At 44.9% G+C, this 14106-nt stretch overlaps 1 protein-coding gene across 1 annotated transcript in view; it reads right to left on the bottom strand.

The window, feature by feature from the left end:
* Window positions 1–14006, bottom strand: part of ADCY5 (adenylate cyclase 5) — a 1541762-nt gene extending 1527756 nt beyond the window's left edge. The window contains exon 1 of the mRNA XM_085647314.1: window positions 11583–14006. Coding sequence (XP_085503440.1) covers window positions 11583–12512 — 930 coding nt within the window. The 5' untranslated portion in view covers window positions 12513–14006. The remainder of the gene's footprint in view (window positions 1–11582) is intronic.
* Between the last annotated feature and the right edge of the window lie 100 nt (window positions 14007–14106).

Below are 14106 nucleotides of genomic sequence, written 5' to 3'. Positions count from 1 at the left end.
ACTTTTTAATATACTCGATCCAATTGCAATCCTCCATTTTGGAACCAAGCCCCGCAATGTTCCAAGAAATTATATTATTAGAGTTATTGACAGCCAAAATACATTCCGAACATTCCGTATCCGTTAAGCCACGAGTTTCCTGCCCACCGGATACCTCCTGTCAGTCACATAGCTCTAATCCCGAGAGGACGTCAAATCTGTTATGGGTTACAATGTTGAAACCATTACCTCTCTGTGACCCCACGTTATGAACATATTCCACATTGGGAGGCAGTGACTGTGAGGGTATGCGTGATCTAAATGGGCCAGGGGTTGGTGGATTTCTAATAAAATGGGAATAAAAAAACCCCAGTGGGCGTATGCAAATACTGTTGGGAGTGTTGGCCAATGCAGCAGCTCTGAGTAGAACTGTAGCAGCATGCTGAGGATGCCTAAAATTAATAATAATGCAGTCACCATTTATTGTCTTGCTAGATGATCCAATCCAGCTCACCCTTCTTGTTGTTAATATTTGATCTGCATACTTAACGGGAAACCCACAATTCTTGTTAAGCCAGAAAACCGTCCTATTCTTTAAAGAGTCGTGATTTTCTTCAGACACCTGATGTGGTTGGGGCAGAATGGGAGGGACATTCGTAAGTACAGCCACATAAGGTGCGCAATCAGGGGGAAGATTTACATGACGATTTTTCTTTATGTGGGTATGGATCAAATTTCCCTCAAGAGATCCCGTATTAATGGTATTCTGCATTGTTAATGTCGTGGGATCCGATAAAACAGGATCAACAACAACCACTGTGTTCTGTGTGTTAATCTGCCTATTTAAAAGAGTATTGGATATACTTCCTTTTGATGATCCCGGGTCATCCACAGTTGATCTAATATTTGCTGCATCTGATTTGCCTGATACACCAGCCAGGTGGGATTTTAACAGACCACCTAGTCTTTCTACTTCTGAGGCCATAGTATCTAATTTGGCTAGCAATGGTTGCATCAACTCTACAATTTTTGCCTCTAATTTTCCCTCCAGTGAGTGAAATAGAAGTGTTAATGGTTCAGGGGCGATATTAGAACTCAATCCGCCCATGCCACTACCCTCTCCTAGATTCTTTTGCAGTCCCCCACTGTTAGAGACTCTATTGCCCCTCCCGGTTTTACTCTTGCAATTATTGCCCATGCGCTTAGCTTGCACCTTCCTACACAGTCTTATTGGTCTTTGCTGGGGCGATAGGGGTGATAAGGGAGATGGCTCTGCCTCTGCTAGTTCAGATACATCCTCAAGGTCATTTGTAATCCGATCTGTGTGTGTTTGTGCTGCACAAATTAAAGCAGCCCCGCTTCCCCCGTCCAGACCATCTATAGGAGCTGTGACTATCAAAGGAGACGGTAATTCAACACACCCAGCAGGATCATTACCCCGCCCTAGGGAAGCTCTGCGGGTGTTGTTAATTTGGGTCACCTTTTGCACCAGATAGCTATCCATAGAGCCAGCCCCCTTGGTAGGTTTATTCGTCTTGAACTTAGACATGTTGGCAACCCTAACGGTAATCCTTGGAGTCAGGAACGTTTTTACCGGGGACTATACAACCAGCTAACTTCGCTTAAACTCTGCAGATTACCACGTTACACAACAAAGTATAGTAACAGAGTCTATATTATATACGTACAAAGTCCATGGCCCAGTCCAGTCTCTTCTGTCCTCTGAGGGCCTCAGAGGGCCCGCCCTTTGTCCGGGCTTCGTCCGGCGCCGGCCCGCGCGCGTCCCGCGACGCGGGAGAAGCGGCGTTCTTTTAAGCGCCTCCGGGCGCTTGGTCAGCGTGTGTGGGGCGCTAGGGCGCCTGGGAAATGCAGTTTTTCAGCCCACGCCGGGGCGATGTAGTTACGGCAATACCGGCCAACGGGACCAACGTAGACGGCCAGCTGCACCTTGCGGGACTCTGGTGAGTGCAGCTCCTGTTTCCCGTAGCGTTTTGCTCCTTTCCCGCTCCCCCAGAGGAGCGGCGTTCTTTTAAGCGCCTCCGGGCGCTTGGTCAGCGTGTGTGGGGCGCTAGGGCGCCTGGGAAATGCAGTTTTTCAGCCCACGCCGGGGCGAAGTAGTGACGGCAATACCGGCCAACGGGACCAACGTAGACGGCCAGCTGCACCTTGCGGGACTCTGGTGAGTGCAGCTCCTGTTTCCCGTAGCGTTTTGCTCCTTTCCCGCTCCCCCAGAGGAGCGGCGTTCTTTTAAGCGCCTCCGGGCGCTTGGTCAGCGTGTGTGGGGCGCTAGGGCGCCTGGGAAATGCAGTTTTTCAGCCCACGCCGGGGCGATGTAGTGACGGCAATACCGGCCAACGGGACCAACGTAGACGGCCAGCTGCACCTTGCGGGACTCTGGTGAGTGCAGCTCCTGTTTCCCGTAGCGTTTTGCTCCTTTCCCGCTCCCCCAGAGGAGCGGCGTTCTTTTAAGCGCCTCCGGGCGCTTGGTCAGCGTGTGTGGGGCGCTAGGGCGCCTGGGAAATGCAGTTTTTCAGCCCACGCCGGGGCGAAGTAGTGACGGCAATACCGGCCAACGGGACCAACGTAGACGGCCAGCTGCACCTTGCGGGACTCTGGTGAGTGCAGCTCCTGTTTCCCGTAGCGTTTTGCTCCTTTCCCGCTCCCCCAGAGGAGCGGCGTTCTTTTAAGCGCCTCCGGGCGCTTGGTCAGCGTGTGTGGGGCGCTAGGGCGCCTGGGAAATGCAGTTTTTCAGCCCACGCCGGGGCGATGTAGTGACGGCAATACCGGCCAACGGGACCAACGTAGACGGCCAGCTGCACCTTGCGGGACTCTGGTGAGTGCAGCTCCTGTTTCCCGTAGCATTTTGCTCCTTTCCAAACAGTCAATCAAGAAGTATTTATAGAGCGCTGCTTGTCGCCCGAGAGGCTATCCAGGCGCTTGCTGTAGGTCTCATTCGAAAAGCCAGGTCTTGAGCCCCTTCCTGAAGAAGTCGGCGAGGTACGGAGGTGGAGGGTGTTTTGGGGGCGAGATGGGAGAAGGAGTGTCGTCCAGTGCGGCAGCTGTGTATGCGAGGGATCTGTGTGAGGGCGAAGTATGGGGACTGGAAGTTCCTGGTAAGAGGGTGAAAGTGCAGCCGGTGGTTCAAGTAGGCTTGTCCTTTGTTGTGAAAAGATTTGTAGGAGTGGCTCAGGAGCTTGAAGTGACCTCTCTTGTGGACCGGGAGCAGGAGGAGGTCTTTTAGGTGCCGGGTGATGTGGGTTCTCTTGGGCAGGGTGAAGATCAGTCTTGCGGCTGTGTTTTGCATAATCTGGAGTCTTTGCATGAGTTTGGTGGTGGTGCTTGCATAGAGTGCGTTGCTGAAGTCCAGTCGTCTGGTGATGAGGGCATGTGTTACCCTCTTTCTGGTGCTGGTGAGGAGCCACTTAAAGATTTTACGGGGCATGTGGAAGCAAGCTGAGGAGATGGCATTTATCTGACATTTCATGGAGAGTTCACTGTCTAGGATGATGCTGAGGTTGTGGGCGTCTTCTTACGGTGTGGGAATGCGTCCCACAAATTTACATAATTATTGTGATTTCATTTATGTTGCAAAGTGATTTCTTCCTGGACAGTGTTCTCTTTTTCTAGGGTCAACCAAAATAATGAACAAATCAGGGGAGCAGCTATCATAAAGGACATACTCCACGCTGAACAGACTCCAAATTCTGCATGAATTCCAATTCGTTTATGGAGATTACAAAGTCTCCTCAAGAAAGCAGCCTCCATTGTATCAGTGGGATTCTTGCAAAATGCGGGGGTGCCATGGGTGGATATGGGGACCAGTTTTGCAGCATAGGCTTTTTAACAATGACCTTGGTTAATAACCACGACATTGGGAATTGAGGCACGTGAGTGCATTGCCACCGACCAATCTGCTGCTCTTTTTCTCGGTTAAGCCTGGCTGCCAGTTAATTTATCATTTTTTTTTGTTGACAGCCCGAGTTCATTCAAGAACTATGCTTTATTCTTGATAGGCTTCCTAAAACACATGACTGGAGGTTTTGATACAGTGTATGAATCCTTCTCAGGATGACAAAATGATTTGCTCACTGCGGCCAATCTGGAGAATTCTCCAGCAGCAACAAGTCATCCATATATGGGTTACAGCCTTTTGTCTTACCATCACACTTTGTCGGAAGCCGCTGAGCATGCTTTAGGTCATTAAGGTCTCAGAGGTACTCACTAATAGACTAAATAATAGGGAGACAATGACACATCTTTATCTAACCACTTAATAGTCCATCTTTAAACAAAGTCTTTCATCGGACAGTGTAACCCATTACCAAGTCTCAGAAAAAAGGTCAGTAAATATGATGACAAATTCCCTAGAAGCACCAATGGGGCACACTTTGGTACACAAATTTGCCATATGATTGGTGACAAAGGGTAAACAACGTTTACCATGAAACTTTTTCCCCGCAGGTAATTACAACACGGTCGTTACAACGACTGCGTTGTACTTCCACATACCATATTTCCGCAAGTCGGAATAACACCAACACCTTCCCTACTGTCCGCACAGACTGGAGTTGGAATAGTAAATTATACTATTCCAACATGCAGCGCCCCCCCTCCACAAGTCGTTATTACGACTTGTGGGGTAATGGTATGCGGAATTACAACGCGGTCATTGTAACGACCGCGTTGTAATTCCCTACGGGGAAAAAGACTGAGTGATAACGAGGTATATTTGTGACAAAGGCCTTAGAATTGAGTTGCACTTTGTACAAGACATCTTCTTACTAGGATAGTCAACACCATTTTACCGTGCACCACTGGACAAACCCTTCTGGAAACCAACATAATTTGCTGGCAGTAAATATTTGGTGGCATTTGGCATCTGCGATCCAAATGTTAAACTTCTATAACAAAACCCAGTTAGTATTTTTGCAGAGGGATTTACACTGCTGGGATTCTGTAACTGTAGGTTTGTGCAATGAAGCCCTTTTTAAAAAAATTATAATTAGGGAACAAAAAAGGCCCTTTTCATTGGCTCAGGATATTTTGCCTTCTCAACAATTGTTTGGTGAACAGGTTCAACATTTGGCGGATTTTGGCCCCACCACCCCGGGCAGGCCATCCAGAAACTATTACCTCCATCGTTCAGAGCCAATGGCATTTGAGTTTCTGCAGGAAAAAATCCTACTTACAAAGCAGAGCAGACTTTATGAACATAAAAGAGACACTGAGACAGCATTGTAAGAGAGGCTTTAAACAAAGGATCAGTGTAATGATGTGATCTTTTTGATAGCGGAAACATGGGATTTGCCAGTATATTAGGGCCTCCAGGCCCATCGAGGCTATCGCCGGTCTACTCTTCACACTTTGCTCATGGTTCCCAGCTTTGCTCTTGGTGTATCAGTGATAAACTGCAGGATTTCACACAGCTTAGAGATCTGTTCCCTTTGAGGATTGGCTTAAAGACAAGAGGGCCTTCATTACATCAAATGTACCACTGGTGGTAAATGGTAGATCTACCAAGATTACGGTTTGGCTGACAGTAATGTCCGCCAATATAAGGTATGTGGATTACCACGAGTAGTATGGCATTGTTGATGTAGGTAAACTCCTCTGTTAGAGAGGACTTGGGCATTTGGCAGCTTTAATACTACTCAAGGTAAAATATAACCAACAAAATACATGTTAATTAGAATGGTAGCGTGTCATTGAAGCAAATAAAAATTCCAAACTAAATATTTAAAAATTCTAAAAAAAAAGATATACAACATGGTAAAATAAAGAAATCAATTGTCCTCCTACACGAACCATGCAGCAGGATGTTCTTCGTTGCAAGACTAAGGTTTGGTCAGGAACTTGTGTTTCGTATTCCAAGTCCACGAGGCAGGAATGGTGCTACAGGTAAAGCTGCTATTAGTGGAGCCACAAGAGGTCACGAAAGAGTGCAACAAATGACCTGCGCCATGGCCTTTGATGCAATGGAAGTTGGAGCACCCAAATGGCAAAATGTAATTTGCCTGCAGCTCCATAATCCATGCGAAAGTCCTGCCAAAATGCTTTCACACCCTCAGATGGGCAGGTGAACGTAAACTATTTTACAACACTACTAACTCGACTAGTGAGGTAATGTAATGAGTTTGAGCACTTGCTGCTGGGATTGTCCCCCAGCCTTCAGGGCGTAGGGCTGAATACTTTGTATTTAATTCAGACTTTGATGCTTTCAAAAGCAACAGAACGAGCACACTCGACTCCTGAAATAGTCACATCCTTGACTGGAGCATCATGAGTGTGTAAGCAAGTACTAGTCAAACATCTTTATCTTAATGTAACCATGGTAATGTACCACACTTTTTTGAGGCACTAACAACAGCAATCTTGAAATCAAAAACGTAGTCCATTGTTTATAATGGAATTCTATATCTTGAGCAAAACCCTAATGTGGTGATTAGATTAGTGCCGTCAGGCTGCACCATATTACTGCAAATGTATCACTTTTTGTCTATCACTCTAAATGAGGCTCCTTCTTGCTACCATAAAAAAATTAGAAAATAAATCATCTTCCAACAAAAATAAGCAATGTTTGTGGTAATTAATAAATTAATAGATTTGCGCAAAGTTCATGTAGTTCCATTTTTTGTGCAATTACGTCTAATTTCAGAAATATTTAGAAAAATTATGCAAACTTCGAATCTGGCATTTCACACATAAAGCACAAAAACACGAATGCCGCAAACGACAGAGGCTCACGTTCTATCTGTTCGCGTTGGTTCTGTGGTCCCATGATAGGATTTTTAACCAGGGCGGACTAGAAACTGATAACCATCCAAAAAAAGAAAAAGTGGATAAAATGGGTGAACATAAAGATGTTCATAGAAAAAAACAATGGAAACTGTAATCAAAGTTTGGAACATCGATAGTTTCAGTCGACATTTGACCTGTTAGAATAAAAAAGCATGCTGCAAAATATAGATTGTGTCACAAAACTGCTCTGAGATATGTGTCATTAAAAACATCACCTTGCCTTTATAGTTACCAAATCAACTTATCTTTTAGGTCTTCATTGGGGACCAGTTTTCTTTTCAATAAATCCCTATTTTTCATACACCTGCAAATTCAGATAATAAAAAAGCAGTGTGCAACACTCATTAAAACGAGGGTGCCAGTGTTTTACAAATCACGCCTCTAGCATCAGTTTTCTTTTTATCTGGGCTCTTAGCTATGTGGCGAACTATGCTGTTTGAAAAGGAGGTGGGAAAAAACAATCGTTGATGTACCTCAAAGACTCATCTTTTATTGAATGCCTTGGGAATCTGGGAAATAGAAAGCAACATGATACCTATAATCCTGGCCTATTAACACCTCTAATTTCTAGAATGAATTCATTTTTCTAACCGATCTAAACAAGAGCTGACGAGCCAATCTTCACGCATGAGAGCTACAAGTGGTTCTTCTGATGTAGCTTAAAGTTATGATCTATGGACAAACACGTTGGGACCTATTCACAGAGGTACAGGCTGTTAGGTTATCTGCACAGGCATTATTTGTATGCGTGTGCATAGATGCATAGCCAATTAGGTGTTAATCCATTTAAAAACTGCACTGCATAATGTATCTGCCTAGCTGTATGGAATCCATGAACACTGTCGACTTATTCTTTTTTTCCTGACCTATGTCTGCACAATGTATACATTATGCAAATATAGGTTGAGAAAAATGAAAGCACTTACATAATATTCTAGTAAGCTATTATTTTTAACACATGGCCCTTTTCTAGGAGCAATAGTGTGCGGGGGTGCCTTTCGCTCCGCTTTTTGCACCACTTATAACCGATTAACTTGGGATCCATTTAAAGCACGTGCTCAGGTAAGTGTGAGCAAATACATATCTACATGTTAATAACTACTCCAAATATGCTGCTTTGTTGGAGGGAGGGGCGCAGCCAGATCTCAATTGTATTATTTCAGCCTCTTCTGAATACGCCCACTTTTCTGATCCAAGTCAAAAAAATTCTATTTCTCTTGTACCCTAACATTGTGTGTATTTCTCACACACGTCTCACATAGCCGTAGATGTGACACACATTTGATCTTTTAGAGTTCGGGACAAATGCAAGTACAGTCGTCATGAGACTATCTCACGAGAACTCAAATTTTTCAGTCCTAGACTTTAGCAATTGTCCAAACAACGACGACTTCCATTGAACTAAGCCAAAATTACACATCAGATCTCAATGATGAAGGTTAATGAAAACTTGGAAGAGATAATGCAATGTCCTCATATAGTAACACATGGGTGAATGACATTTTTTACTGCCGCACGTCTACTTTACAACAGGAAAAAGGTTTTCTGAATTAACCCCTCATGTCTGCCCACCCCAGTGTCTCATTTACATTAAGGGACACCCTAGTTTTATAATTCTCATATAATCATGCAATATCAGGAAATGTAGGTCTTTGGCGATGTGAGTCCAAGGTTCCGGATTTGACCAGACGACGCGAAGAATGGTAACAAAATGGCTGACCACCTCTCTGTGACCACTTCCTGCTCCAGGATGTTGTGTGGGCGGGATATGATGGAGCTGGAAATCCATGAAATAAAGCAGCACCCTATTGTGGTCACCAGCAGCAGGAACCATGAAGGGTGGCCGTAGAGGTGGGCGGATTCAGGATACTGGTAGGCAGGTGTGGCTGTAGAGCAGTCTGGGCGTACTGGCAAATATGGGGTGCAGCTCAGTGCCGGGTCAGCCAGGACGCTTGAATGCTTGTAATTCACATCAGCAGGTTGAGTCCCCGCTCCTTTACCATACTATAGCGCTAACCCTACCCGTCAATCATGAAATGAGCAGGCAGTACTGCAGCTAAAGAGACATTCAATTCTAGATCTAATTGTTCAAGTAGCTCACTTTGCAAGAAGAGGTTATTCCATTTTAAGGAACAGTAAACACATGGCAAATGCTGATCTTAACATAAGACGGTGGCGTGAAGACGCGAGGTCTACGAAAGTCTGCCAGAGAAGCAGAAACGTAAAGGTCAGCTCCAATTTGCGGCAGCTTTTCTTTAATTGCATTGACCTTTTCAATTGTAGCTCGTGACCTCATCAGGCGACTAATCAACCCTTGATGTCTGTATCACCACCTCATGTGATCAAACACCAGGCAGCCATGCTAATTAATTTAACCCACAATGCACTTTTTATTCTTGATGATGGTGGGCCTTTCAGGAAGAATGTCGCGTGTGTGCTTATCAGAAGGGATTTCTGGTAATGATATCTACTTTCAGTGACATGTATGGACAAAAACCTGCAAGATCTCCTAGTGGGCAGCAAAACTGTGCGCAATACGTGTGCATGGTTTAGATGAATGCCCAATAGGATTTACATTCTACTTTGCTCTCAAAGAAGCACTTATCAAAACAAGGGATTTGCGGGGAATGAATTGAACACCAGTAGATCTTAGAAGAATGTTCAGGGTTTGTCAAAATTGCCCAGTCTGTCCTCCCAAGTTTCCAGCTCATATGAGGGTATAGCTCATCGAGGCCAGTCCAGAATTTCTGCTTTGCATTCTGGGACTTGACCGGTGTTTCTCAAATAAACAAAATCAGGACTACAAGTAACAGAATCAAAAGAAGAAAAACTGTAGAGGATGAGCTATTTATAGACTTAGAAAACGCGAGCGCACAGGACTAAATAAAAACCAGCTCATACCTGACAAGTGGCCCGGACTCCGATTATGAACTGTGAGAAAATTGAGACTTTATTAATAGCATCACTGGCAACCATGTCTGACCGGTTTAGGTTAACTGGTTTTGTTTTTTTGGGACACAACGGGGGAAAAACTATGTTTCCGCTAGTAAATACCGCAAGTTTCCTTCAGCAAGAAAAGGCTGCTGGATACATCTGAACATATGAGATGAAACGGTACTACCCAAGGCCACACTTTGCTAGCATTTGAACTTTGTGTGTTTTCTAGAGATGTGTGGAATGATTCAGAGGATACAGAAGTGTCAGGTAACCCAACTTTTGGAATTGTTACCATTTTGCAGCACTGGGTGACTGTCAGCAAGTACAGGTTTAACAGCCAACAGCGATTTGTAATCTGAGCAGTGTGGTGATCTGCCCATCACCATCACCGAGATCCTATTGTTAAAAGAGATGGCCATATAGGATGGGATGTGGGAGAAGATTTGGAGGCAATCTTGGTGGGGCCCTGGCCCATTTTCTGACCCTTTTTAGTCTCCAAACTGGAGGCATTGCTTTCAAAACTGATCCCATACTTTGCTGCAGAAAAAGTGCAAAACAGTTCCTATGATGCCAGGAACATGTTCCGTTTAATTGTACACTAATGGTGCACTAAAGTCACACAGGCAAACAGTGCATTGTGTTGGCACATTGGCTTAAACATTTTACTCGAAGACTGCAAGTCAAACATATTCCTTAGTTGTTAAAAACCACCTTATACTCAGATGCCCTCCTCCTTGGATCTATGAAAGCATGGCTAATTTGCATAACCCCATGCAGCAGTGACACTTATAGGCTCTTAGAAAAATCTAAAACCACAGGATACTTTGAATTTTTCATGGGGCGTCAGTAACATCGTATATGACACTACAATATTAGCACACATTCTGACCAATAGTTGAATTAAAAATCTTTTTTTAACAACAGAGCAACTTCCCCTGGTGAAATGCACATTGTCATTGCACAGATTGTTGCTCTATGCCAAATTCTTCCTCCATACACACACATTTTATGATGGATGAGATGAACTGGGCAGACATCTGTACCTATTTGCACCGTGCTGTCGCTCCGTGGATGGTTCTTGGTCCCCAGCATTACCTTATCACACAATAATTATTCACCAATGGTTGTTTCAGACCACTTTGAATTCTTACTGGCTTTGCACCCTCTACTAATGCACGAAGTCATTTCCACATATTCACCAAGTAGTAACAAGTGCCTTCCTTACAACATATCTCTCTGCCCTCACTCGAACAATCATCACAAAAGTCCTCTGCTGAAAGATGCATGCGTTCTCTCCCTCAAACATTGCTCGCGCATTAATTATAGTTTGGCAGAAACTACACCTCTGTGCTATGTATTTACTTTTCTTAAGATATCTAACATAGATCCTCTACAATCTTGGTTGGTTTCCATTGTTTGATCTCCATGTGACCTTATGATATATCCTTATTGACCCAGGAAGCTCTCAGCCAGTAAGTACACAGTGTTAACATAACTTCAGTTTCGTTATTAGTTCTACCCACCCCATGATCCCATCTTTTCCTTGGTTCTCCCCACGGCCTTGCCACATGCTGTGAAACGTCCCGATCATCGAATTATGTAGCCCGAAATCTCACTTTTGTGCGATTCCCAGTGGGTAAATAGTTATGTCACCTGGCTAAATGCAAACCACCTTAATGCCCTTTCAGGGAAAAGTAACAATAAAATAACAGTGCCATTTATATTACTAAAACACAACCATACTAGAGTTTCTACCGGTTAGTGACCACTGCCAGTTGCTACGCAAATGTCCGATACATCAGCGAGCCACAGCATCAACACGATTAAACAAATATTAATCCCACCCAACAAACAATGAGTTAACTCACTTGCTTAAAGAGGAAATTGTCATTTTCATTGCTCTTCAGGGAAATGGCAAGATGGATGGTGGACAAAATAATCCCGCTGATGACAGCCGCCCGCATCCTCACTGGAAGAAGTGTGTAAATAATATAGATGAAGAAGACTGTCCACCACATCCCTTCTGAAGCGCTCCGGGGTCTCAGCAGCAGAACTCCCACAATTTGCACCATAAAAATGACCAGGATGATGGCATAGCACACAATCCACATGTGGTCCTGGTGGAAACCATTTTTGTTGCAAACCAAAATGAGCACAGTGATTACCAACATGGCCACTGAGAGGACCACGAGGTACGGTACTTGGTAGTCTCCGTAGATGGAGTGGAAAATGAGCATCACCAGGAAGACAACAACTAGGACGGCCATCAGCATGGTCATGCTGCTCTGGTTGAGCCTAAAGAAGTAGCGCTGGTAGAGCCTCTCGAGCTTGTCCGACTGGAACTTCTTGGACATGAAGATCTGGAGAAGGTTGGCACAACAGTCCCCCAAGGAGTAATGACCTTCTAAGTCATTCTCTTCATCTCCTTTTGTCTTAATTTTCTTCTCATCCATACCTAGCTCCACCGATTTTGGCCTCACCTCCCCATCCTGACCTCTAGGGTTATTGCTGCTGGCTCGGTTGTTGTTCCTGATCTCCTCACCTTGATCCTGCCATGCGGATTTGGATCTGAAGCTCATTCTGTTCTCCATCATGTTCCTTTCTGGCTGGGGTTCATAGTCCTCCTCGCTCCTCCACCTGCTCATCATTCTGGAACTTTTCCTCCTAGAGGATCTAGTGGAATAATTGTAACCATTAGCCCTTGACTCTGCTTCTCCCCAGGCAGATCTGTGCTCTGTCCCAGACCGGGCACCAGAAGCTCCGAATCCCGGAGGACTCACGCTGTTGGATCGCGACATGATTCAGTCAAAAAGAATCACCTTTATGCAAAAAAAATAAAAGTACATAAAATAAAATCCACGCTCTGGGTGCAACAGCTTACATCTTGTAAAATCCAGTAAAATAACAACAGAAAGATAGCCACTACAGAACTGTGTGCATGCAGACAAGTTAATTTAAAAGTTCGTTGGCTTCAAAAGCTAACTTTTGCAACATAATACAAAAAATCCTCATTCCCAATAAAATATATAATATTTCATTTTAATTGGGAAGTTCTCAAAGAAAGCGCAGCCTTAGTCTCCCATCAAGAAAATGCTACAAGGCGTTTGCAACTTTCTCAAGTTGATGCTCGTGAAGAGGTCTTTGTGGAACACACTAATCTTCGCTGAGATAAACTGCAATCCTATTTGGCCAAAATACACAGGCCCATTGATCTGAAAACAAATAGCGCTACATGCCAGACGTCTCCTCCCAAGTCTAAACTCCTAGAGTATAATTCCTCAGAATTCCACAGATAATTAGCATTTAAGATCACAGATCTTCTTACGATCAAAGTGCATAAGCTAAAGAAATACAGTGAAGGGTTTGGCTCCCACTGTGGTCGGGTTTCACTCAATTTCAGGAATTAAAGCCAGTCGATCAGAAATAAGATTTGCAGGCAGCCTTGGGAATTTGGCATGTATCTCGTCGCCAAATGATGTAGACATTCATCAAACACGCCTCTGCTAATTAAATCCACAAACTGGGTTTTGTACAAGCTGGTTTTTGTCACCGTTGTTTAAAGTCGGGGGACAGCAGCTGTCTGGGAATCCTCCAATGCATTTTTATCTCCAAGTGACACGGACGTTGCTGCAGTACGGATCCTGGGGACGGCCGGCCCCCCTCTCTTTCTGATTCCAGTGCTGCAGTCACGCTTTTCAGCTGCTGCATACCAGGCGACCCTCGAAAAACGGCTATATTCCCATCAGAAGGAAAAAAGATGACAGTCTGCAGCGGGCAGCAACGGTTCCTCGGAACACCAGCTCGACAGCTGAGACGGGCACCACTTCCCAGCCAGTGCCCTGCAGGAGGCGGAACGCCATCTCCAACGCAGACAGAGAGAACACACACACACACGTGAATCTGCTGCCGCTGATGGCTGTTGATGCCGGGTCTCGAGCCCCTCTCACGTCAAACCCTGAAACAACGTGTAGTGGGACCGCAAAGCCAGAAATGTGCAAGGCAGGCAAATTTCACAGCAGGGATGGAACAACCTCTCCATCGCCCTTCACAGACCACGCAGCCTCCCGGCATATTAAGACCCCCCCGAAAACGGAAGGTTCTCACACATTTGTAAAAAACAAGATAAAAATAGTCCACCGGGCTGGAAGGCACATATCCTTCGGAAAATATCAACGCACGTCGATAATTAAAAAATCCAGAGAACACTAACTCAACCTTTATTCCTTTCCCAGGCAACTAGCACTACTGCCCGTCCTCCTCCTCCCCTCCCTCTCCCGAACACACTTGTAGAGATATTTCAATCCGCACCTTTCAAACTAATCTTTGTACTCCCGTGCAGCCTAGCTGCAGAGGCTGGGACCGCCCACTGCGGGGGCGGGTTGGTGCTTGTCA

The sequence above is a fragment of the Triturus cristatus genome, chromosome 3_2 (assembly GCF_964204655.1).
Source record: "Triturus cristatus chromosome 3_2, aTriCri1.1, whole genome shotgun sequence".
NCBI classification, from domain to species: Eukaryota; Metazoa; Chordata; class Amphibia; order Caudata; family Salamandridae; genus Triturus; species Triturus cristatus.
The sequence above is the reverse complement of the archived record's forward strand: the minus strand, read 5'-3'. Positions and strand labels throughout refer to the sequence as shown.